This window comes from Anguilla rostrata, chromosome 13, assembly GCF_018555375.3.
Source record: "Anguilla rostrata isolate EN2019 chromosome 13, ASM1855537v3, whole genome shotgun sequence".
In the NCBI taxonomy this organism is placed as follows: domain Eukaryota; kingdom Metazoa; phylum Chordata; class Actinopteri; order Anguilliformes; family Anguillidae; genus Anguilla; species Anguilla rostrata.
Genome location: NC_057945.1, coordinates 7431246 through 7454079, shown reverse-complemented (window position 1 = coordinate 7454079; position 22834 = coordinate 7431246). Strand labels below are relative to the sequence as shown.

Sequence of the window (22834 nt, the reverse complement as noted above, 5' to 3'; positions counted from 1 at the left end):
CAGACAAAATAAACAGCATTTACATGGCATCACTGAAAGTTTTCAAACAAAATAAACAGGATTTCCACAGCATCTCTGAAAGTTTGCAAAAAAAATAAACAGCATTTCCACAGCATCTCTGAAACTTTGCAAACAAAATAAACAGCATTTCCTCAGCATCACTTAAAGTTTCCAGACAAAATGAACAACATTTCTACATCTCTGAAACTTTGCAGACAAAAAACAGCATTTACACAGCATCTCTGAAACTGTGCAAACAATTAAATAGCATTTCCACAAAGCCTGTGTGCGTGTGTGTGTGTGTGCATGCTTGTGTGCATGCCTATGTGCGTGCATGTGTGTGTGTGTATGTGTGTGTGTATGTGTACACGTCTGTGTGTGTACTGGTGTGTGCATGTGTGTGTGTGCGTTCACGCCTGTGTGCGTGCATGTGTGTGTGTGTGCATGCCTGTGTGTGTGCTGGTGTGTGTGTGTGCATGCCTGCCTGTGTGTGCTTGTGTGTGTGTGCACGCCTGTGTGCGTATTGTTGTGTGCACGCCTGTGTGCATGCATGTGTGTGTGCGTGCATGCCTGCCTGTGCGTGCGTGTGTGTGTGCGTGCATGCCTGCCTGTGCGTGCGTGTGTGTGTGCGTGCATGCCTGCCTGTGCGTGCGTGTGTGTGTGCGTGCATGCCTGCCTGTGCGTGCGTGTGTGTGTGTGTGTGAGTGAGCAGAGCAGTTACTGTGAGGGAGTCCTTGCTGTCTGTCTGTGTGATGGTGCTGGGGGCCCCGGCTAAACGTCCTGCCCTCGGGCCCCTGCACCATTAAAGCTGTGTTAAACATCTGACTGACGCCAGCGCTCGCAGCCTTCAAACGGGGGGGGGGAGCGCGGGACCCCAGGAGTTCTTTTCGAGCGCCCGAGCGGACGTTTCGAGACGGAGATTGATGGAGCGGGTCCCGTAGCCTGGCAGAGGTGAGGGGATTAACACTTCGACTTGGAAGCCTGACAAATGGACCGATCGGATGCTTTAGCGGCACCGGGCTCGCGGCATCAATATTTAAGCCGTGATTTTCACGGGCTGATTGATCGTAATCACTTTTGTTTGTGGTTGATGGCTCGCACTAGATTAAAGTGCAAAGATCCTGAAAATTCGCAGGATGCAAATTTGAACAGAGTGGTCTCTGAAATTGTAATTCAGCGAAGCTCAATACAATTTCGAATCATTCCATAACCATTATACAAACGATTGTTTGAAGATCACTTATTTCAACATGATGAAATGGCCAAAATGTTTTTTTTTTTTTTAAATACCTAGTTTAACTTTGAGATTATTCTGTTACATATATTTTCACTCTGTGTTAAGTGCCTGTATTTGATTGAATGCATGTGTGTGAGCGTGTGTGTGCACATATGTGTGCGTTTGTCTTTGCGTGCGCGTGTGCATGTGAGTGCGTGTGAATGCGCGGGTGTGTTTGCACATGCATATGAACACACATGCATGTGTGCGTGTGTGTATGTGTGCATGTGTGTGTGTGCGAGCATGCATGTGTGTGTGTGTGTGTGTGTGTGTGGGTGCGCAAATGCATGTGTGTGGTGTGCATGTGTGTGCGTGTGCGAGTATGCATGCATGTGTGTGGTTGTGCATGTGTGTGTGTGTGCACGCCTGCATGTGCGCGTGTGTGTATATGTGTGTACTGGTACACGTCAGGCTTTCTGACACTTTGGAGAATAGAGTAGAATGGTCTTTATTTATACCCTGTCATAAGCAGAGGAAACAGACCTTTATAGTCTCATAGTGGACCATGTTTTACTGCCTGTACGACTATTTTTCCACTGTAATCAATTTTTTAAGGGCTGGGAAAAAAATTGCATGACACGCATTTTGTAGCAGCTAATCATTTTTATTAGTAAATTTTTATGATCCAAAGTGCTGCGTAGAAACATTTCTCATCCGTAACCAGACTGAACAGGAGGAAAAAGCCTTTATTGGGGAGTGTGAAGGCATTCTTGCATCCTGGCTGTCCAACAGACACACGCTTAGGGTAACCTCACAGGAAAGAGTCGACTGCTGTGCCCTCAAAACCCTCTCTCTCTCCAAACCTACTGTTTCTCTCTCCAAACCTGCTCTCTTTCTCTCTCTCCAAACCCACTGTCTCTCTCTCCAAACCTACTGTTTCTCTCTCCAAACCCACTGTGTCTCTCTCCAAACGCACTGTTTCTCTCTCCAAACCTGCTCTCTCTCCAAACCCACTGTCTCTCTCTCCAAACCAGCTCTCTCCAAACTCATACTCTCTCTCCAAACCTGCTGTCTCTCTCTCCAAACCTGCTTTCTCTCCAAACTCACTGTCTCTCTCCAAACCAGGTCTCTCTCCAAACCAGGTCTCTCTCCAAACCCACTGTCTCTCTCTCCAAACCAGCTCTGTCTCCAAACCCACTGTCTCTCCCTTCAAACCCACTCTCTCCCCAACCCTGCTCTCTCTCTCCAAACCCACTTTCTCCAAACCCGTTCTCTCTCCAAACTCGCACTCTGTCTCTCCAAACTCGCGCTCTCTCTCCAAACCCACTCTCTCTCCAAACCTGCTCTCTCTAAACCTGTTCTCTCTCCGATCCCATTGGCTCTCTCTCCAAACCTGTTCTCTCTCCCCATCCTGCTCTCTCTCTCCAAACCCACTCTCTCCAAGCCCGTTCTCTCTCCAAACCCACTGTCTCTCTCTCCAAACCTGCTCTCTCTCCAAACTCGCACTCTCTCTCTCCAAACCTGCTCTCTCTAAACCCGTTCTCTCTCCAATCCCATTGGCTCTCTCTCCAAACCTGTTCTCTCTCTCCAAACCCATTCTCTCTCTCCAGTCCCACTGTCTCTCTCTCCAAACCCCTCCTGCCCCCAAACCCACTCTCTGTCTCCTGTTTCTCTGAGGCTGCGAGGATAATTGAGTTCCTGAGAGACACTGTGCCACAATACTGCAGAACACTGCATGACATGGGCCAAATGGGTTGTGGGAACTCATAGATCTTTTTTTCACCTGGATGAACACCATCTCATCGGGGGAAAAAAACTCTCATAATTTGATTTATTCTCTACACAAATAACCTGTCTGTTACAAAGCATAAAAATTAATGGCTGCAGAATATATTCACTTCAGTCCTATGATTTCATTTCAAATGGAATCAGAGGGGTGTAGTAGGGCTTGGGACATGTTCCCCGAACATTCATGTTGATATAATATGTGTGTGTGTGTGTGTGCCTGTCTGTGTGTATTTTGTTTCTGTGTCTGTATGTATGTGTGTGTGTGTGTGTGTGTGTGTGTGTATCTGTGTCTATGTCTAGGTGTGTCTGTGTATGTGTGTGTGCGTGCCTGTGTTTGTTTGTGTGTGTCTGCGTACGTGTGCCCGTGCGTGCATGCGTGCGTGTGCTTGCGTGCATGTGTGTACTGTATGTGTGTGTGTGTGTGCATGTGTGTGTCTGTGTACGTGTGCCAGTGCGTGCATGCGTGTGCTTGCCTGTTTGTGTGCATATAAATTGTGCAACAGGAATAATTGGTATGAAAAAAGCCATTCGCCTTTGTGCTCATTCAGTGTGTGTGAATTCTCCCTTTCTCAATAAAATAAGTTGTCATGATATTGCATCATTAGTTGTTTACTGAAAAATATATTTTATTCTGAATAAAGAGAAATCATCTCTCACTGAATAAACAGTGGGGGAAAAAAAAATCTCAAATAAAATGCAATTTCCCTCTGTTCACCACAGTGGATAGGCCCATTTGGATAGTTGATGATGCATTAATTGGCTTTAGCTTGCAGTGCAGAAAAAATGCATTTAACGAGACAATCAAACAACAATTTTGTTCATTTCAAGCGCATCTTTAGGCCCATCTAAGTTTGTCAAGATTAAAAACAGCCTATTTATATTTGGCAAAAAGTAACATGAGGGCTTTGTTAGATGAGCACCAGCTTATTTAGGCTACAGTGTGTCCTTTCATTTGCTGTGATACTTGATGACGCGGAAGTGAGCGGCAGCTGACTTGAAATTTAAGGCATTTCTCGAAACGCTGGCACAGTGAGGATTCAGACGTTTGGAAAACAGCGTCTTTGTGGTGCACGGAAACGATCGATCAGCGGTAGCGTGCGAAGACTTTGAAGACTTTGTTTTTACCGGGGCTGTGCAGAAGCTGGGTTAATATGCTGAGATCTGTGAACGGCTCAGGCAGGACGGCCGTGCGCAGGTTCTGCGTGCCACCTTTTCAATTAGCGAGGTCAATAGAGAGGCAGCTTGGGACCGAGGGAGTCATTAGCCTGATGGTCCACTGTTTGTGTGTGCTTGTGTGTGTGTGTGTGCGCGCGCGTGTGTGTGTGTGCCTGTTTATGTTTTGCGTGTGCGCATGCTGTAGACTGATGATCACGACTGTTATCACACGTTTCTGTAACACACCTGTAACACATCTCTCCCCAACACTCACATTTGTTGCCTCTGATTAACCATGATTACCGCCTATTAAGGAGTCGTGTTCATACCAACAGTGAGAGTGCTGTCTTTCATACATATTAAAGAATAATAATATTATGTTCATGCCAACTCTGAGAGTGCTATCTTTCATAGCTATTAAAGAATAATACTATGTTCATACCAACTGTGAGAGTGCTATCTTTCATACCTATTAAAAGCATACTCTGAATTTTTAGTCTTGCTATTGTCCTGTGTTTACAATCAAAGAAGTCTCCTCCCCTGTCCTGAACCCTGCCCCTTCACCTCTGTGTGTGGACTACAGGTTGTTACTTACGGGTCCAACAGAAAACATGTTAACTCCACGTTGCTTTTCATCCCCTTTGTGAACTTCATCGAAAGACAAAGACAGATTGCCAGTGCATCATAGATATGACTGAGTATGGTTATTTTATAATATTTTCAAGGTAAAAATCCTGCATAGTATGCCTTTAAAGAGTAATAATGTGTTTATACCAACAGTGAGAGTGCTGTCTTTCATACCTATTAAAGAGTAATACTATGTTTATAACAACAGTGAGTGCTGTCTTTCATACCTATTAAAGAGTAATACTATGTTTATAACAACAGTGAGAGTTCTATCTTTCATACCTATTAAAGAATAAAACTATGTTTATACCAATAGTGAGGGTGCTATCTTTTGTCTTCCTTTCTATTTTATTTAGATTGTCTTCTGGATTTTAATGATAATTTCTGCACATTAGTACATTGAGAATGTACTGAACAACCCTGTATAATGCAACATATTTTAAAGCCTCAGACTCAACTTATTTATGGATAATGCATAAATATAAAACTTCACACCCTGTTTTGTTATTTTGTATTTTCTTGGCAAATATTTAAAGCATTTGATGTTTTTACACCCCCCCCCCACCTCTGTCACTCTGTCTCTCTCTCCCTCCTTTTCCTCTCTCCTTACCGCTCTCCATCTCCCACTCTACTTCTTTCCTCTCTCCCCTCCCTCCCCTCCCTCCTTCCTTCCTCTCGCTTTCCTTCTCTCCCTCTCTCATTCTCTCTCTTCTTCTTCTTCTTCTCTTCCCTCTCTCTCTCTCCCTCTCTCCCACAACCCCCCCCCCCCCGCCTGTAATGGATGTGCTACAGGAAGAGGTTTTTTGTGGGTCTGGTCTCTGAGGTTAAAGGGTGTAATTGGAGTGGAAATGGCGGAATTAGCCGGGGTTGACTGAGCTGAGCGGAGTGTGGGAGGCGCTAGCGCCGCTGTCTGCTAGTCCGCTGCGTTCCAGGCTTAATTCAGAGCGCTCCAGCGAGCTCCCTTCAATGTGAAGTGTGAGGCACAAGCGTGTGCCCGCGCGTGTGTGTGTGTGTGTGTGTTTGGCACAAAAATCCCCCCTCCCCTCCTCCCCTCCCCCTCCCCCCCCCCACTGCCTGTGTTTTTCAAGTCCTGTCTGAACAGATTGGATGTGTTGGCTTTGGACCTGAGTAAAAACTTCTCCTGATGCTCTCTGTCATTGGACGGAATACCAGTGCCCACAAAGAGTCTGTTGGATTTTATTTAATTTATTTTTTTTTGCTCAAATGTCAAAAAATAATTGAGATGATGGCTGGGATTCAATTATTATTTGCCATTCGCGCTGACCAATGATTAAAAGCCAGGATAACTTTTGATTTCTTCACAAACATAGTTCGGCAACTATAAAAGTCCCCAGTCTGAGTGTGTGAAGAAAACGTTTAAGGCTTGCACACACTTGCAAGTCAAAATGAAGGACAAATGCAGATTGAATTCAGACAAAAGTTAAGGACAATTTTAGATTGAATACAGGCCAGGGTTCCTATGACTTGAACCTTGGCCTGTATTCAATCTAAAACTGTCCTCAACTTTTGACAGAAATAATATCAGTTTTTTATTTTAAAAGGTTGTTATCTCCGGGTACAGTATGTATTACAACCCATTTCCAAACTGATAATTAATATAAAGAATGAAAAAAAAAGCAAAAAAACTGTTATACCTCCACAGGCTAATATCTTAATTAAAGTAGTTTCTGTTATTATTCATATTACTCGTGCCTATTGGAGTGGATATAATGGGTTCCACTCCAAGGCCTGTTTTCCCCTGATTGCTCGCGAATGCCACGGGGAGGAAAAGAGTAAAGACGTACGGTCGCCGCGGCATTAATTAAATCTCGAAGAATGACAGTGAATTTAACGTAACTCGACTGAAAAGACGCCGAACGAAAGCGCTAACGTCTGCTCTAGCCGCTTATCGCGCATCGATCTTCTTCCCGTCGAGCGGCCGGGGAGTCGCTCGCCGGTGTAGACGGGCTTCTGTTCACAGATCGGCCGGTCGGGTTACGGTAGCCCTCCATTTTAAATGTGCCTTCAGTCTGGCGGGGATTAAAGCCCGGTGCTAAATTACACGCTGCTCCTGCCCGTGCTATACTGTAAAACCAAGTGTGAAAACGCTGTAATGTAATGTAGCTGTGTTGTAATGTAAGGTAACACTGTCACAATGTAATGTAGCAATGTGCTAATGTAACGTAGCACTGTCACAATGTAATGTAACAATAAAGTGTACTTTTAAATAATGGTTTCCAAACCAAGTGTGATAACACTGTAGTCAATGTAGCAATATTCTAAAGTAATGTAGCCGTGTTGTAATGTAACGTAACACTGTCACAACTTAATGTAACGATAAAGTGCACTCCTTACCCAGGCCTTACCCATTCCCCAAGCAAGCACAAACTTAAATACTCTCACAGAGAGAAATATAATTTTCAGTGCTCTTAACTGATGAGAACACCACATGGAAATTTTGGCCGGTAAACGGTGTGTTGACAGTGCGCCCGGAGAAACGCGCGCGCTAAAAAGCCTCCTGTTATGTTAGCGGTGCGCTGCAGGCCCGTGGGCTGTTCGCCGAGCGCGTGCGTCTCTGCCGCCGCGTCGGACGCAAAAAAACTCTCGCTTTCCCGCCACCGGCAGCTTATCAATAATGGATCAAATTGGTCGGCAGCATTAATTAGACAAGATGAAGAGCTCCTGCTGTTTTTCTTGTTTTTTTGTCTTGTTTGTGGAGCCACGCGGGGAAAAAATCGGAACGCGGGCTGGCTTCGTGCTAACGGTTTAGTGCTTTTTGTAGAATATCGAATGTGAAAACGTGTCCGCGGCGGCGCACGGCGCGCGTCTCCCCGTGTTTCCCGCAGGTGACCGGAACGTACGGACGAGGCGAATTAAAACGGGGCTTAATCATCGCCAGACGGCGCCTGGCCCCGAGTTCCTGAGCTCGAGCCCGTGTGCGCTAATAGCCCCCCTCCCCGCCCCCCCTGCTAGATTGAGCCGCAGATTGAAAAGACGCGAGCCGGACCGGTCTGGTCTGGTCTGAGGTGCTGGAGCGGTGGCTGAAGGCTGCTGGAGGTCGGGGGGGGGGGGGGGGTTTGGGAATCCGGGGGGGCGAGGCCTGGAAGGGGAAGATGAAGGTGGGGGTCATTATAAAACGGACTGCCGTTTAAACTCAAGTCAGCTCCGGCTGTGTGGTCCATTCACTCCTTTTAATGCCGGAATCCACTGCAAGGTCACGACATAATGCATTTTATTTTAATTGCAAAAAAAAAAAAGGAAAAAAGAGAGAGAGAGAGAGGGAGAGAGGGAAAAAAAGCACGCTTTTGTGTTCTAATACTTCATCACATTTGATATTCAGTGAGTCATAATTAAATATCTTAAGCACCGAGTCCTTGGCTGAGGCGGTTTTGCAAATTTAATCAATCTGAAGGCAAATATTTCATCCTGAGAAAATATGGGAGCGAGACTTGAAAGCAGGGCGACTTTATTCTGCTAATAACCCCGGACTTTTATTTTGGCTAAATAAAGATGCTTAACTCCGATCATGTAGATTGTGTTGCACGCTTTTGTGAGTTCAACAGTGGCCGCAATTATCTGTAACAAAGGCAGGCTTTGATTGATATTTTTAAAACAGCCCTGAACGGTCATGGAACAGAAAAAATGTAGACGCGCTTACAAATTTGAAAGAAAAAACCGAAGGCGAGCGCTTCAAAATAGCCGTTTTATTTCTTCCGAGTCTTTCGTAGCAATTAAAATCTCTACCACAAAGACTAGATTTAATTAGAGGTTTCTTCTTGGTTTTTTAATCTATGGCTCCTGGCGAACATAAAGCTTAATGTGGTGGAAAATCATTATTTAGCAGCGATAAAATAATGATGTTGAGTATGCGGTTTAATCATGTTGACATATGCGGCTCTTCCCCGCGTTCCCTCCAGGCGGATGTTCGTTTGAGGAGCACTACAGCAGCTGCGGCTACGGCGTTGCTCTGGGTACCACCGGATTCGCCTGGGAGCAGGTCAACACCTGGGAGAGGCCCAGCATGGACGCCGCCGTGCCCACAGGTGAGGCCACGCCCCCCCCTCCCCCCCCCCCTGCCTCCTCCCCGTGTCATGGAATGCCCGGAAGTTTCCGGACTCCCCTGTAAAACAGGTTGGAGCGCTACGGAAACAGCTCCACCCCTGGTCAGAATCCCACTGGATTCACCTCCAATGGCCTGCCTGGCCCCTCCATTACGGCTCTGTTACGCCTCCATTACGGCTCAGTTACGCCTCCATTACGGCTGTTACACCTCCATTACGGCTCTGTTCGCTCCATTACGCTCTACCCTCCATTACGGCTGTACACCTCATTACGCTCGTTACGCCCATTACGGCTCAGTTACGCCTCCATTACGGCTGTTACACCTCCATTACGGCTCAGTTACGCCTCCATTACGGCTCAGTTACACCTCCATTACGGCTCTTACTTACACCTCCATTACGGCTCAGTTACGCCTCCATTACGGCTCAGTTACGCCTCCATTACGGCTCAGTTACACCTCCATTATGGCTCAGTTACACCTCCATTACGGCTCTGTTACACCTCCATTAACGCTCAGTTACACCGCCATTACAGCTCAGTTATACCTCCATTACGGCTCTGTTACGCCTCCATTACGGCTCTGTCAGGCTCAGTTACATCTCCATAGGCCTATTTCACAAGATGGCGACCAAAACCGGATGTAGGGATACTTTGTTTCCGGTTACCGTTGCTACGGACCTGTTTTTTACAGTCTCTGCTACGGACGCAAGTCCATTTCTGACAGCGAAAAATTGAGCCTAAACAGCGACGTGTGTTCTCAGTCCCTGATAGCTCTGCCAACGTTCACTGTCCGATGTTATCCGCATTGTCGAAGCATTGCCAGTGAACGTTAAGCGGTCTAAACTGGACAAGGGCTATAAATAATTTTTTGAGAAGTTTATATTCGGTTATGAAGGTAAGTATAACGTTAGCTCTGGTTCACCAGAAAGCTAAATAGCTAGCTTGCTAACCACATCAAGTTAGCCGATTAAAGAGATGTTTCACTTCGACATGACATAAATTCTTTTCTGGAGGCGACTCCATTGTGTTTTCGTAGCGTGAAGGAACATCTGCTGTCCTTTAACAGCGTCTCTGTTCCTCTCGGTTGTCCCGAAAATGAATGAATAGGGAGCCTGACAACTGTGAGGAAAAGCGATTCTGTTAACATTGACGGTCAACAGGGGAGGCAAATGCTATGTAAGTACAATGTTAGGCTCCACAAAATTACTTATGTTATTATACCGTGAAATATCTCTGAATTAAGTTTTGTACTACCGTTACTATTTTGTGACATGTTGTTTGTGCTGTACTTGTTCTAATAAAGATTTATATTGCTTGTCAGATCGCCTGTGTAATGGTGTTCAGTTCACTACCGAGCTGTTTTCTTTCATCGCTGATAAAAACTACCCACACATTTTTAAATCAGCTGATATATCTTAAGTAGGCTTGTCGCGATGTCCGTCAATACATTTTGTAATTACAATTAACTAAAATAAACGTGCATCTGCAGTTTCAACATTGAACATCCAAATATGTGCTTGCTAACAAGCTAGCTGTCTAAAATGTAATTTGCTAATCATAACATAACATATAGCTCGCTAACTGATTTTATGACATTCCAAGTTCCAGCGCACACCAAACTACGGAGGAAGAGGTCTGCATGCTATTTCGCCGAGGCTCTCAACCAGGCGAACGTTTCCTTGCTCCTGTTTACAACCTGAGACACTTCTCCAAACCGCGCAAAGAGTACAGATGAGCTGCTTAAACTCTGAATAACTCGCGAAGTCGGTGTTTGAGGTGCTTGGCTAAGTTAGCTAGCTAGATGCGTTTCCTCTTTCAGTTTAAAATGAGCAATGACAGTGTTTCCAAACGTGTTTTTGACAATGTTGTCTTGATTATATAACCAAGGGCAAAGTATTCAGACACATGAATTATTATTTTTTTGTTTCTCAAAGAGTGGTAGGGCCTATGTTTGGTGTAACTGTCATGGCAGGCGCACTGTCGCTAGCCATCTTTACCTGTTATGAATTGTTTTCGTGTTTAGCCGTTCTCAAGCAGGCCAACTCAGACTAGAGTGCGGTACGAAAATGGAAAAAACTAGAACTGTTGACAGTGAATTATATATTTTTGTATATTTAATATTTTTATTATTTTATATCTTTAACAGTAGGCAATACAGCTAACTCAAGAGGAAACGCATCTAGCTAGCTAACTTAGCCAAGCACCTCAAACACCAACATCGCAAGTTATTCAAATAGTTTAAGCAGCTCACCTGTACTCTTTGCGCGGTTTGGAGAATTGCCTCAGGTTGTAAACAGGAGCAGGGAAACGTTCGCCTGGTTGAGAGCCTCGGCGAAATAGCGTGCAGACCTCTTCCTCCGTAGTTTGGTGTGCGCTGGAGCTTGCCATTGAGCCATAACACGGTCTTCTGTCGCATGCTGCAGCAAGGGTTTCTATGAAACTCTCGCTGGTTAAGAGATTATTTTCTATTTCTCTAGCTCTTTGGGCCATTCCCTGTGAAATTTGGTGCCCCTACTTGAAAGGTCCCAATGCCAAGAAAATAAGGACCCCTTAATGAAGTCCGAATTATTGCCTCATTCAAATTTTAATTATTTAACGTTTTTGTTTGCTTATCCTTGATTGTACTGTCAAATTTTACTGATGCTAATGTTAAACTTGTTTTTCTCACTCAGTAGCCCATGAAGAAAAAAAAAGAAATTATTCAAAAAGTAAAAACGGCTGTCTTGTGATATGCCTGATTATAAACCGAGTTATATATATATTCGGAATTGTAATTTATATATTCAGAATTGAAGTTATATATTCGGAAATTGAATTTATATATTCGGGAATTGTACTTATATATCCAGAATTGAATTTATATATTCAGTAATCGAATTTATATATTCAGAATTGTACTTTTATATTCGGAAATTGAATTTATATATTCGGGAATTGTACTTATATATCCAGAATTGATTATATATCAGAATTGAATTTATATATTCAAATGTACTATAATTCGAATTGAATTTATATATTCGGGAATTGTACTTGTATATCCAGAATTGAATTTATATATTCAGAAATTGAATTTATATATTCAGAATTGTACTTATATATTCGGAAATTGAATTTATATATTCGGGAATTGTACTTATATATCCAGAATTGAATTTATATATTCAGAAATTGAATTTATATATTCAGAATTGTACTTATATATTCGGGAATTGAATTTATATATTCGGGAATTGTACTTATATATCCAGAATTGAATTTATATATTCAGAAATTGAATTTATATATTCAGAATTGTACTTATATATTCGGAAATTGAATTTATATATTCGGGAATTGTACTTATATATCCAGAATTGAATTTATATATTCAGAAATTGAATTTATATATTCAGAATTGTACTTATATATTCGGGAATTGAATTTATATATTCGGGAATTGTACTTATATATTCAGAATTGAATTTATATATTCGGGAAAGATTGCTAGCGGCAGTGCGCCTGCCATGACAGTTCCACCAAACATAGGCTCTACCACTCTTTGAGAAACAAAAAATAATAATTCATGTGTGTGAATACTTTGCCCTTGGTTATATAATTAAGACAACATTGTCAAAAACACATTTGGAATGTCATAAAATCAGTTAGCGAGCTATATGTTATGTTATGATTAGCAAATTACATTTTAGACAGCTAGCTTGTTAGCAAGCACATATTTGGATATTCAATGTTGAAACTGCAGATGCACGTTTATTTTAGTTGTTAATTGTAATTACAAAATGTACTGACGGACATCGCGACAAGCCTACTTAAGATATATCAGCTGATTTAAAAATGTGTGGGTAGTTTTTATCAGCGATGAAAACAAACAGCTCGGTAGTGAACTGAACACCATTACACAGGCGATCTGACAAGCAATATAAATCTTTATTAGAACAAGTACAGCACAAACAGCATGTCACAAAATAGTAACGGTAGTACAAAACTTAGTTCAGAGATATTTCACTTCGGTATAATAACATAAGTAATTTTGTGGAGCCTAACACATTGTACTTACATAGCATTTCCCTCCCCTGTTGACCATCAACGTTAACAGAATCGCTTTTCCTCACAGTTGTCAGGCTCCCTATTCATTCATTTTCGGGACAACCGAGAGGAACAGAGACGCTGTTAACGGACAGCAGATGTTGCTTCACGCTACGAAAACACAATGGAGTCGCCTCCAGAAAAGAATTTATGTTATGTCGAAGTGCAACATCTCTTTAATCGGCTAACTTGATGTGGTTAGCAAGCTAGCTAATAAGCTTTCTTGTGAACCAGAGCTAACGTTATACTTACCTTCATAACCGAATATAAACTTCTCAAAAAAGAATTTATAGCCCTTGTCCAGTTTAGACTGCTTAACGTTCACTGGCAATGCTTCGACAATGCGGATAACATCGGACAGTGAACTTTGGCAGAGCTATCAGGGACTGTGAGAACACACGTCGCTGTTTAGGCTCAATTTTTCGCTGTCAGAAATGGACTTGCGTCCGTAGCAACGGTAACCGGAAACAAAGTATCCCTACATCTGGTTTTGGTCGCCATCTTGTGAAATAGGCCTATTACGGCCCTGTTACGCATCTGTTACACCTCCGAACTCACAACGTCCTTCAGTCTTCCCGCCTCTCTTCGGCGCGATGCTGACAGCGGGGCAGCGGGGGGGGGTCTGATTTAATAGCGATCCAAAATCAGAACGTTTGGAATATTTCTTCAAATAAACAACAAACAGAAAAACAAGACCAAATTAAAAAATATGCAAGAAACATCAAAGGCTCACTTCGAGCACAACAAGCAGGCCACTCAGATATGAAAACACTGGGGAAAAAGAGCTCATAAATAAATGAGCGAAATGCCATCTGCCTCCTGATTTATAGGAGCATGATGTGATTGTGTCTAATCAGAGGAGTACGGGGCGCTTGGGTGGGGGGTGGGGGGGTAGGCGGGCGCTTGGGGGGGAAGCTCTCGATGGAGGCTGATTGAGAGGGAGCAGGCGCGGGGCTCAGGTGGTGACGCCGACGCTCTCCTGTAAAGCTCTGTCCGCCTCTGCAGCTGCTCTTAGCGCTGCGCTAGCGCTCCAAGCTCCAAGCGTCCAGTCTACAGTGCAGCCCCTTTTTACCATGGTGCCTCTCCCAGTCTCCCTATGCAATGCTTACTGTAGGTCTGTGCAATAGTATAGTGCTTAGCGTGTCTGCAGTCCTGTAGCTCTGTGCAATAGTAGCTTAGCGTGGCTGCAGTCCTGTAGCTCTGTGCAATAGTAGCTTAGCGTGGCTGCAGTCCTGTAGCTCTGTGCAATAGTAGCTTAGCATGGCTGCAGTCCTGTAGCTCTGTGCAATAGTAGCTTAGCGTGTCTGCAGTCCTGTAGCTCTGTGCAATAGTAGCTTAGCATGTCTGCAGTCCTGTAGCTCTGTGCAGTAGTAGCTTAGCATGTCTGCAGTCCTGTAGCTCTGTGCAATAGTAGCTTAGCGTGTCTGCAGTCCTGTAGCAGGGATTCGCTTCCATTCAGCCAGAAGAGCATTTGTGAGGTCAGGCACTGATTGGGCGATTGGGCCTGGCTCGCAGTTGGCTTTCCAATAGATCCCAAAGGTGTTGGATGGGGTTCAGGTCAGGGCTCTGTGTAGGTCAGTCAAGTTCTTCCACAACGTTTTTGACCAAACTGTTTCTATATGGACCTCGCTGTCTGCCCAGGGGTACTGTCATGCTGAAACAGGAAAAGGCCTTTGCCAAAACTGTTGGGGAAGCACAGAATCATCTAGAATGCGATCGTATGCCGTAGCATTAAGATCTGCCTTCACTGGAACTAAGGGGCCTAGCCAAAACAATGAAAAACAGCCCCAGACCAAGGGGTGTCCAGATACTTTTGGCCATACAGTGAAAGTCCTTTAATTATTCACCTGGTTAATTATTAATTATTAAGTTTTGAATTATTTTTTTATTTATTAAAAAGCACGTCCTTGTAATTCCTGCAACCAGCTATACGTTAACGTAGAGGTTGCAAAATTCCAGTAAAATTTTTTTAATTTCGGACCACTTTCTCACTGTCACTCCAGCACAGCTGGTGTGGGCTGTGCTTTTCAGAGTCTGGTTCAAGCGTGCGCACGTGCACAGTAGTTAGGTTAGACTGCAGCGTCTCGCCCAATCCGCAGTGTCAACGCCACGTGTTCACGTGTGCTCGCGCCCGGGAGGTTCAGCTTGAGCACTTTGGTCGAGCGGACCGGCCTACAGAGACCAGCAGACCCACAGAGTGGTTTATGCTCGCCGCTGGTCACAGCAAAAAAAAAATAAATAAATAAAGGACTTCAAATCGTCAAAAAACCGGCGAATGTATTCGTCCAAACGTCCAACCATCCTGGGAGGCGGCCTTACTGCAATATACTGGAAATGTGGAATTATGGGAAGTATAATCTCATGTTCAGATATTTCACCACAATGCATTTAAAATGAGTATAGTGCAATAAGTAGCCATAATTTGTATATTTGCCCATATATTTTGAACTATTTTAAAATGATAATATATTGCAGTATATTCAATTTCAGTGAGATATAGTGAACAGTATAGAGCTGCTGCGCTGTACTCTGGTCTGTAGTTTAAAGCTAGCGTTTGTCCAGGCCTGCGCGTGTCCTGCGTTTTGATTAGCATCAGAGCGTGCGCGGGGCCTAGCGGACTGAGAATGCTAACCCAGCTGCTGTTTTCTGCCGAATCGCCGTTTACAGACTCCGTCTTTCCTTAACAAGTCTACCGGTTTCCAAGTTCATTAAGCCACCCCCCCTCCCCCCGCCCCCTCCCACCCCCCCCCCCCCCAACTCCCCTCACACTAGTCCCTGCTCTGGCTGAAAAACAAATCAAAACCAATCAATTGAATGCGTCTGAAATCGTCCGTCGTTTTGACGAGACGCACGCTGGGAAGCTGTACCCGCGGCCTGTCTCCCCGGCGGAGCCCTGGAATTAGCGACGGGCGGCGGAATTACAGGCTACCCGCGCGCCGCCACGTTAGGGGCCCCGGAGCATGGGCTGATGAGGGTAAGGGGGTTAAATAGCCGCTCTCTGTTTTGTTCTGGGTGATGATTTGAGTGCACTTGTGTGCGGCAGGATTGATTGTGCTCCTGATTTCTGTGCAGCTGGAGGAGGGGAGGGAGGGGGTGGTAGACCCTGTGTGTGTGTGTGTGTGTGTGTGTGTGTGTGTGTGTGTGTGAGACTCTTAGTCTCAACAATGTCTCAACAGTGTCTCTAAAGCACAGTGGTTTTGCTGGCACAGTCTCTCTAAAGCACAGGGTAGATCACTGTTTACTGGTTTTGCTTGTACAGTCTTTCTAATGCACAGGGTAGATCACTGTTTACTGGTTTTGCTTGTACAGTCTTTCTAATGCACAGGGTAGATCACTGTTTACTGGTTTTGCTTGTACAGTCTTTCTAATGCACAGGGTAGATCACTGTTTACTGGTTTTGCTTGTACAGTCTTTCTAATGCACAGGGTAGATCACTGTTTACTGGTTTTGCTTGTACAGTCTTTCTAATGCACAGGGTAGATCACTGTTTACTGGTTTTGCTTGTACAGTCTTTCTAATGCACAGGGTAGATCACTGTTTACTGGTTTTGCTTGCACAGTCTCTCTAAAGCACAGGGTAGATCACTGTTTACTGGTTTTGCTTGCACAGTCTCTCTGAAGCACAGGGTAGATCACTGTTTACTGGTTTTGCTTGCACAGTCTCTCTAAAGCACAGGGTAGATCACTGTTTACTGGTTTTTCTGGCACAGTAGAGACTGAGTGGAGTGATACATACTCATGTTACTTGCACTGATAACTGATACCTGTTTAGGAGCATAGTGCCAGTCAACACATTCTGGAGCCTAGGAGGCTCACCCTGAACTTACAGTAATGCATGTACTCTGTAAACATGCCAGGATTTAAGCCAATCACACTTTAAATGGGGCCACAGACTCCATACCTGACCAATGGCCTTTGTCACCGAAACTCAAGATTCAAGATTCAAAATTCAAGATGCAAGATTTGATTTATTATCCTTCAATGAAAGATGCTGTACCATCCACATGGCAGCATGAACGACACACGGAGGTAGAGAGTGAACACAGTGCAGTTAAAGCAAAAGAAAGGAAAAGAACAGGATAGCATCAAGAGAAAAGTGGAGAGTCGCTACACTTCACTGGGGATGGCCTTTTATATATCCTGAACCGTGTGACCTCTGACCTCTGAAGGGACCCTGCACATTTCTTCTGTGAGTACATAGCTTCTTTGTGTGTGACACAAAGAGACTTAACGCTGATGGAAGGACGTTCAGTCCACTTTCCAGTTTTAAACACCCTTCTGACGGCTGGAACACAGGCTGAAAAACAGAAGATATTTTACGGATAGATATGAAGAGCTAGAATGGGCAGAAAAACTATTACACTGCATTTTTAGAACGACCTTATCGTACTCTACTAGACTAGACCATCTGGGGAATAAGTAGTTACAGAATATGGCGCAGTTATAGAAATGCTAGCCAGCATCAGTAAATGCTGACCGATAGGTATGAAAGTCCCCAAAATTGGCTACCTTGTGTGATACCCCATGTTGTTAAGGCTGTATAAGGAGGCCAGCCTAACGCTATAGGTAGATTTTTCTGGCCGAGCCACAGTGAGGTTTTTTTACAGCGAGGCTTTTGATGGCGAGCGTCGGGTAAGGGACCTGCTTTTTCGTTTTTTTTTCTGCTACCGTTGAGCGGCTGCCAGACGGGCTTGGTTTCCAAATCCAAATCTTTTGTGTCGCGTTTTGGCGTTTTTGCGCAAAACCTAAAAATATCAATTCAGTTCATCCCTTTTCTCGAAATAAATCCTCTTTAAATTAGCGACCGGGAATAATCTTTCTGGCTCAGCCAGTCGCTGCGGAAAAAAAAGACACCTTCATCTTTTACTCTGAGCTTAGCTCCCTCAGCAAAAAAAAATTCTGTAATAATTTTTAATATCGCACGATGCCCTGGGCACATGTCACCAGTAAGAATGGCTCCATTTAGCCTCCGTAATTAAATCTGAAACGTTTTATAAGCCACAGCAAATACAGCAAATGTCAGAGGCTCTGGGTGAAGACTGTGATTGATATAGTCAACTGCTGCACTTAAGTGAATGAGGACCGCGGGGCTAGCCTTGGCTGTGGGGCTGGTCACAATGGGAACAAAGCGAGGAACGAGGCCTGTGCCAAGGACAGGCATAGCCCGACTGTGCCAAACTAGTGCCCGTCAAGTAGGCTGCTACTTTGGCGTTCGCTAGTGCGCTATTCTGCAGTGTCCTCGGCACTGCGTCTCCGCCGGGTCGCCATGACAACTTGTGATTGACAGACGTGCTCCGTGAGGCTCCTGAAACGGTAGAATAAAAGACTCTGAGAAAGAAAGCGGGACTGCGCATCTAACTGAATGGGTGGCGGCTGTGTTCTGGCTGAGAGACTTTGAAGCTTCCCGCTCCGCTGTCCCTGTCATTTTCATTCTTATTATTTCAACCTTTTCGGCAGCCTCAAAACCTGATGAAGTTGATGAAGTGACGTTCCAAGTAAAGGGTTATCACATTGCGGGTCTGATTCTGCCTCTAAACGGGCCTAGGAAGAGGACAAGAAGGACGCAGGCCTCTGGCCTGAACGTGGAGGGCGGGTCTACGGCTGACGACGCAGGAACCGTAAATTGAATCCCTCACAGCTGCGAGAAGAACGAAAATGGCAGTTTTTCTCACGTTCGGCCGGAACTACGCCGGCCTACGCGTTCACGTAGCGGAAGCGAAGCACCGCCGGGCGAGCGCGCGCTTAGCGCCCGACCACAGCTTGGCTAACGGCGGTGACGCGCTATCACGGGCTCCGACAGGAAGTGGGCTCCGCCCCCCGCTCCCGCGACGCGGACGCTCCGCATCCGGTGCGACTCGCTTCGACGGAAGCGAACACCGGGCGGCGTAATGGACAAATCCGAGCCTGCTGCTGACGTGTAGCTGCTGCAAACGCAGAAAAGTTGCTGCGTGGCGGTGACGCTAGGTTGGCTACGAACACCGGACTTATCAAAGAAATGACTTATCAGAGTTTTCTCTGGTGATAACGCATCACAGCTGCCTGGGCAGCATTATGAACCAGGACTGAAGAGGCCAGTAGCGTGGCAATCAGCAAAAACATCTGGTGTTTCAGACTAAGCCCTCGCAAGATCATATTTTTACTGGTCTCCTGTATACCAGTATTCCAAAACAGTACAAACCGTCATACACAAACCCTACACGTACACAAACCCTTCCATTACAAACTACACAACACAAACCCTCATACACAAACCCTTCCATTACAAACTGCACAACACAAACACTCATATACAGTATAGAGACCCTTTCTTTTCAAACTACTCAACACGAACCCTCAAACACAGAGTTCTGACTGAGGGGCGAGGTCAGACAGAGTCCTGATATCCCATAACCCCTTGCAGAGAAAAGAGTGTCCTCTCTCTCTATCTCCCTCTGCCTATCTCTCTCTCTCTCTCTCTCACTTTGTCTCATTCAATTCCATTTTTCTATTCAATATGCTTTATTGACATGAAATACATACAGTAAATATTTCCGAGGCATTATATAAGAGAAAACAAATAATTTCAAATAGAAGGGAACACAAAAAGCTATTGAAAGGATTTCTTTATTAACTATAATTATAATACTTGCAAGCTGATCGGGAAACACATACCATTTATGTTTACAATGGTGTTTGTTGGGTGGTTACTTGCAGTGGATAGTGGTGCTTTCTGTCTCGTTCTCTCTGTCTCTCTCTCTCTCTCTGTCTCTCTCTCTCCCTCTCTCTCAGCCTGCTGTGAGAGGGAGATGAGAGGAGTAGTGGAAAAGAGAGGGGTAATTGAGAGGTAGCTGGGATGAAGGACATATGAGCTTTGTGTACAAGACCTCTGGCTGCTCCCTGGAGGCTGGAGAGGGGGGGGGAGTGTTTGCCATGGAGGAAGGATTGGTTGTGTTGTGAGGCTGACCGTAGAGAGACTGCCAAATTCAGCTCTGCTTTACCTGCCTTAAATATTATCAGACTGTACCCCCAGATTCAGCTCTGCTTTACCTGCCTTACATATCAGACTGTACCCCAAAACTGAACCCTGCTTTACCTGCACTAAACATCGGACTGTACCCCGAAACTGAGCAGTGTTTTACCTGCACTAAATATCAGACTGTACCCCAAAACTGAACCCTGCTTTACCTTTACTAAACATCGGACTGTACCCCGAAACTGAGCAGTGGTTTACCTGCACTAAATTTCAGACTGTACCCCCAAACTGAGCCCTGCTTTACCTGCACTAAATAACAGACTGTACCCACAAACTGAGCATTGCTTTCCCTATACTAAATATCAGACTGTATCCCCAAACTGAGCCCTACTTTAGCTACACTTAGTGTAAGAGCAGACTGTACCCATACCTCAGACAATCACCTTGATGGTGGCACTTATTTGATTATAACTTTTCCTTTTTTATTGTTACTTTGCCATATTTGTAACTTTGCCTTATTTGACTGTAACTTTGCCTTATTTGATTGTAGTATTACCTCCCTTGCTATAGTCATGTTTGCTTACCATGCATTTTATATTAAAGCTTCTTTATTGCCTTATATGCCTATTATTATTATTATTATTATTATACCTGATGTTTCGGTGATGATTTATCACCCATGGCTGTGTTCCTATGGTCACGGTGTCCTGAGTGCCTCTCTTTCCTTTCGTCCTTGTGAATCGCCAGCGTTTCCCGGGGAGCTTTAGCCAACAGGGCTAATCGCGGACCGCGTGATCAGACGGGCAGATTGAATGAATGCCTCGAGCCTGCTCAGCTCCGCGTGCAGGAGAGCACATCCGTGAACCTTTCGTTGCCTGTTTGGGGAGAAAAGGGGGCCATTTTGGGGCTCTTTTCTTGGCTTGTGTGGAAAATGGATTTATTATAGCACATTAAAAGCGCTCTTTAATGGAGGATATAGATTTCCCTCAGAGGCTCCCGCCTCCTGCACTTGGCTTAAGTGTACTTACACTTGTCTTCTTTTCTACAAACATGTTACACTCCAAGCTCTGAGGCTTTAAAACTTTATTTTATTGCTGTAAGAGTTTATATTTTTTATCATGACTTTTACAGTTCCCTCTGTTTTACTCGACATTAGCAGAAAAGCCCTTGTTACGAAAACTAAAGAGAAAAACAACCCAGATAAGGCAGCATAACTGATAGGAGCTCTGCCTGAACTCACTCTGAACACAGCCTGTCACCATGGAGCTCTGCCTGAACACGCTCCTCTGAACACAGTCTGTTGCCATGGAGCTCTGTCTGAACACTCTCCTCTGAACACAGCCTGTCGGCATGGAGCTCTGCCTGAACACTCTCCTCTGAACACAGTCTGTTGCCATGGGGCTCTGTCTGAACACACTCCTCTGAACACAGAGAGTCTGAACACGCTCCTCTGAACACAGAGAGTCTGAACACGCTGCTCTGAACACAGAGAGTCTGAACACGCTGCTCTGAACACAGTCTGTCGCCATGGAGCTCTGCCTGAACACGCTCCTCTGAACACAGAGAGTCTGAACACGCTGCTCTGAACACAGCCTGTTGCCATGGAGCTCTGTCTGAACATGCTGCTCTGAACACAACCTGTCTGAGCGTCGTCCTGCTGTGCCGTGCTGAGGGGCTCATCACTGCAGACGATCCTGCTGTTTCCACATCTCTGCAGAATCCCATCCAGGGCTTGTGTTTGTCCTGTAACAGGGGGTTTCCATGGTCCATTGTGAGGAGGGGGTGGGGGGGTGGATGGGAAAGGGAGCGAGGGAGAGGGAGAGAGAGGGAGGGGAGAGGAATGCGTGGGGCTGCCCCCCGCAGTGTTGAGGAGGAGGCGGGCTAACAGAACATTCAGGACACGCAGAGCCCCGCTGTGTATTTAACAGTGCTCATGGGGAGGAAGAAAGGAGACCATTATGAAGAGATCATGCCTCCATAAGGAGAGCGGTTGGAGGAGAACATACCTCTATAAGGAGCCTGCTATCAGGAGAACATCCATCCATCCATCCATCGATTTTCTATACCTTCTTATATTGGTCAGGGTTGCAGGGGGGTGCTGGAGCCTTTCCCAGCATGCATTGGGCAAGTGGCAGGAATACACCCTGGACAGGCCGTCAATCTATCAATCACAGGGCACTCACACACTCATACCTATGGGCAATTTAGAGTCTCTAATTAGCCTACCTGCACGCCTTGAGACTGTGGTTGGGAACCGGAGTACCCGGAGGAAACCCACGCAGACACGGGGGGAGAACATGCGGTCTCCACACAGAAAGGCCCAGGCCGGCACTCGATCCCAGGCCTTCTCGCTGTGAGGCGACAGCGCTGCCCGCTGCACCACCGTGCCGCTCATGAGGAGAACATACCTCCGGAAACAGACCTTGTCAGAGCCTATCTTTATGGACTTTGAGGTGCTTTTTATTTTGATTTTTTTTTTTAAAGCCTAGAGGCCATTTGATTTCGCAGTTAGCAGCTCAGGCTGTCTCTTCCAACGGGTGATTATCTCTCAACCATCGGAGTAGCGCCTGGACCTCATCTGCAGTGTGCTGTGTTGTTCCACCTCACTATTTGGGATTAGCCAGAGGGCCCGGCTGTGCTGGGCTGCGCATTACACTTCTGTATCACGGCCTCTTCTCGTTTTTGAAGTGCTTTTTTGCCGATATCGGGATTAGAATACGAGAGCGTGAAAGATTGTCGGTGAAAGAAAGTCTGTGGCAGAGCCGGGTGATTCTATCGGGTTGCAGGCACTCAAATACCACAGAAGAAGAGTGTTAGCGACAGAATAGCTGTGCCTGTGCTTTCAGCCTGCCTGTGAGAGAGGGCACATCCTGGCTGACCGAGCAGAGGCTACAGGAGAAAAGCATCGGCTCAGGGTTTAGTGGAACAGTTTGTTCACTCTTTATAGCT

At 45.2% G+C, this 22834-nt stretch overlaps 1 protein-coding gene across 1 annotated transcript in view; it reads left to right on the top strand.

Moving 5' to 3' along the window:
* Positions 1–22834, top strand: part of ptprt (protein tyrosine phosphatase receptor type T) — a 301390-nt gene that overhangs the window by 49806 nt on the left and 228750 nt on the right. Inside the window, exon 2 of the mRNA XM_064305091.1 lies at positions 8704–8829. Coding sequence (XP_064161161.1) covers positions 8704–8829 — 126 coding nt within the window. The remainder of the gene's footprint in view (positions 1–8703; positions 8830–22834) is intronic.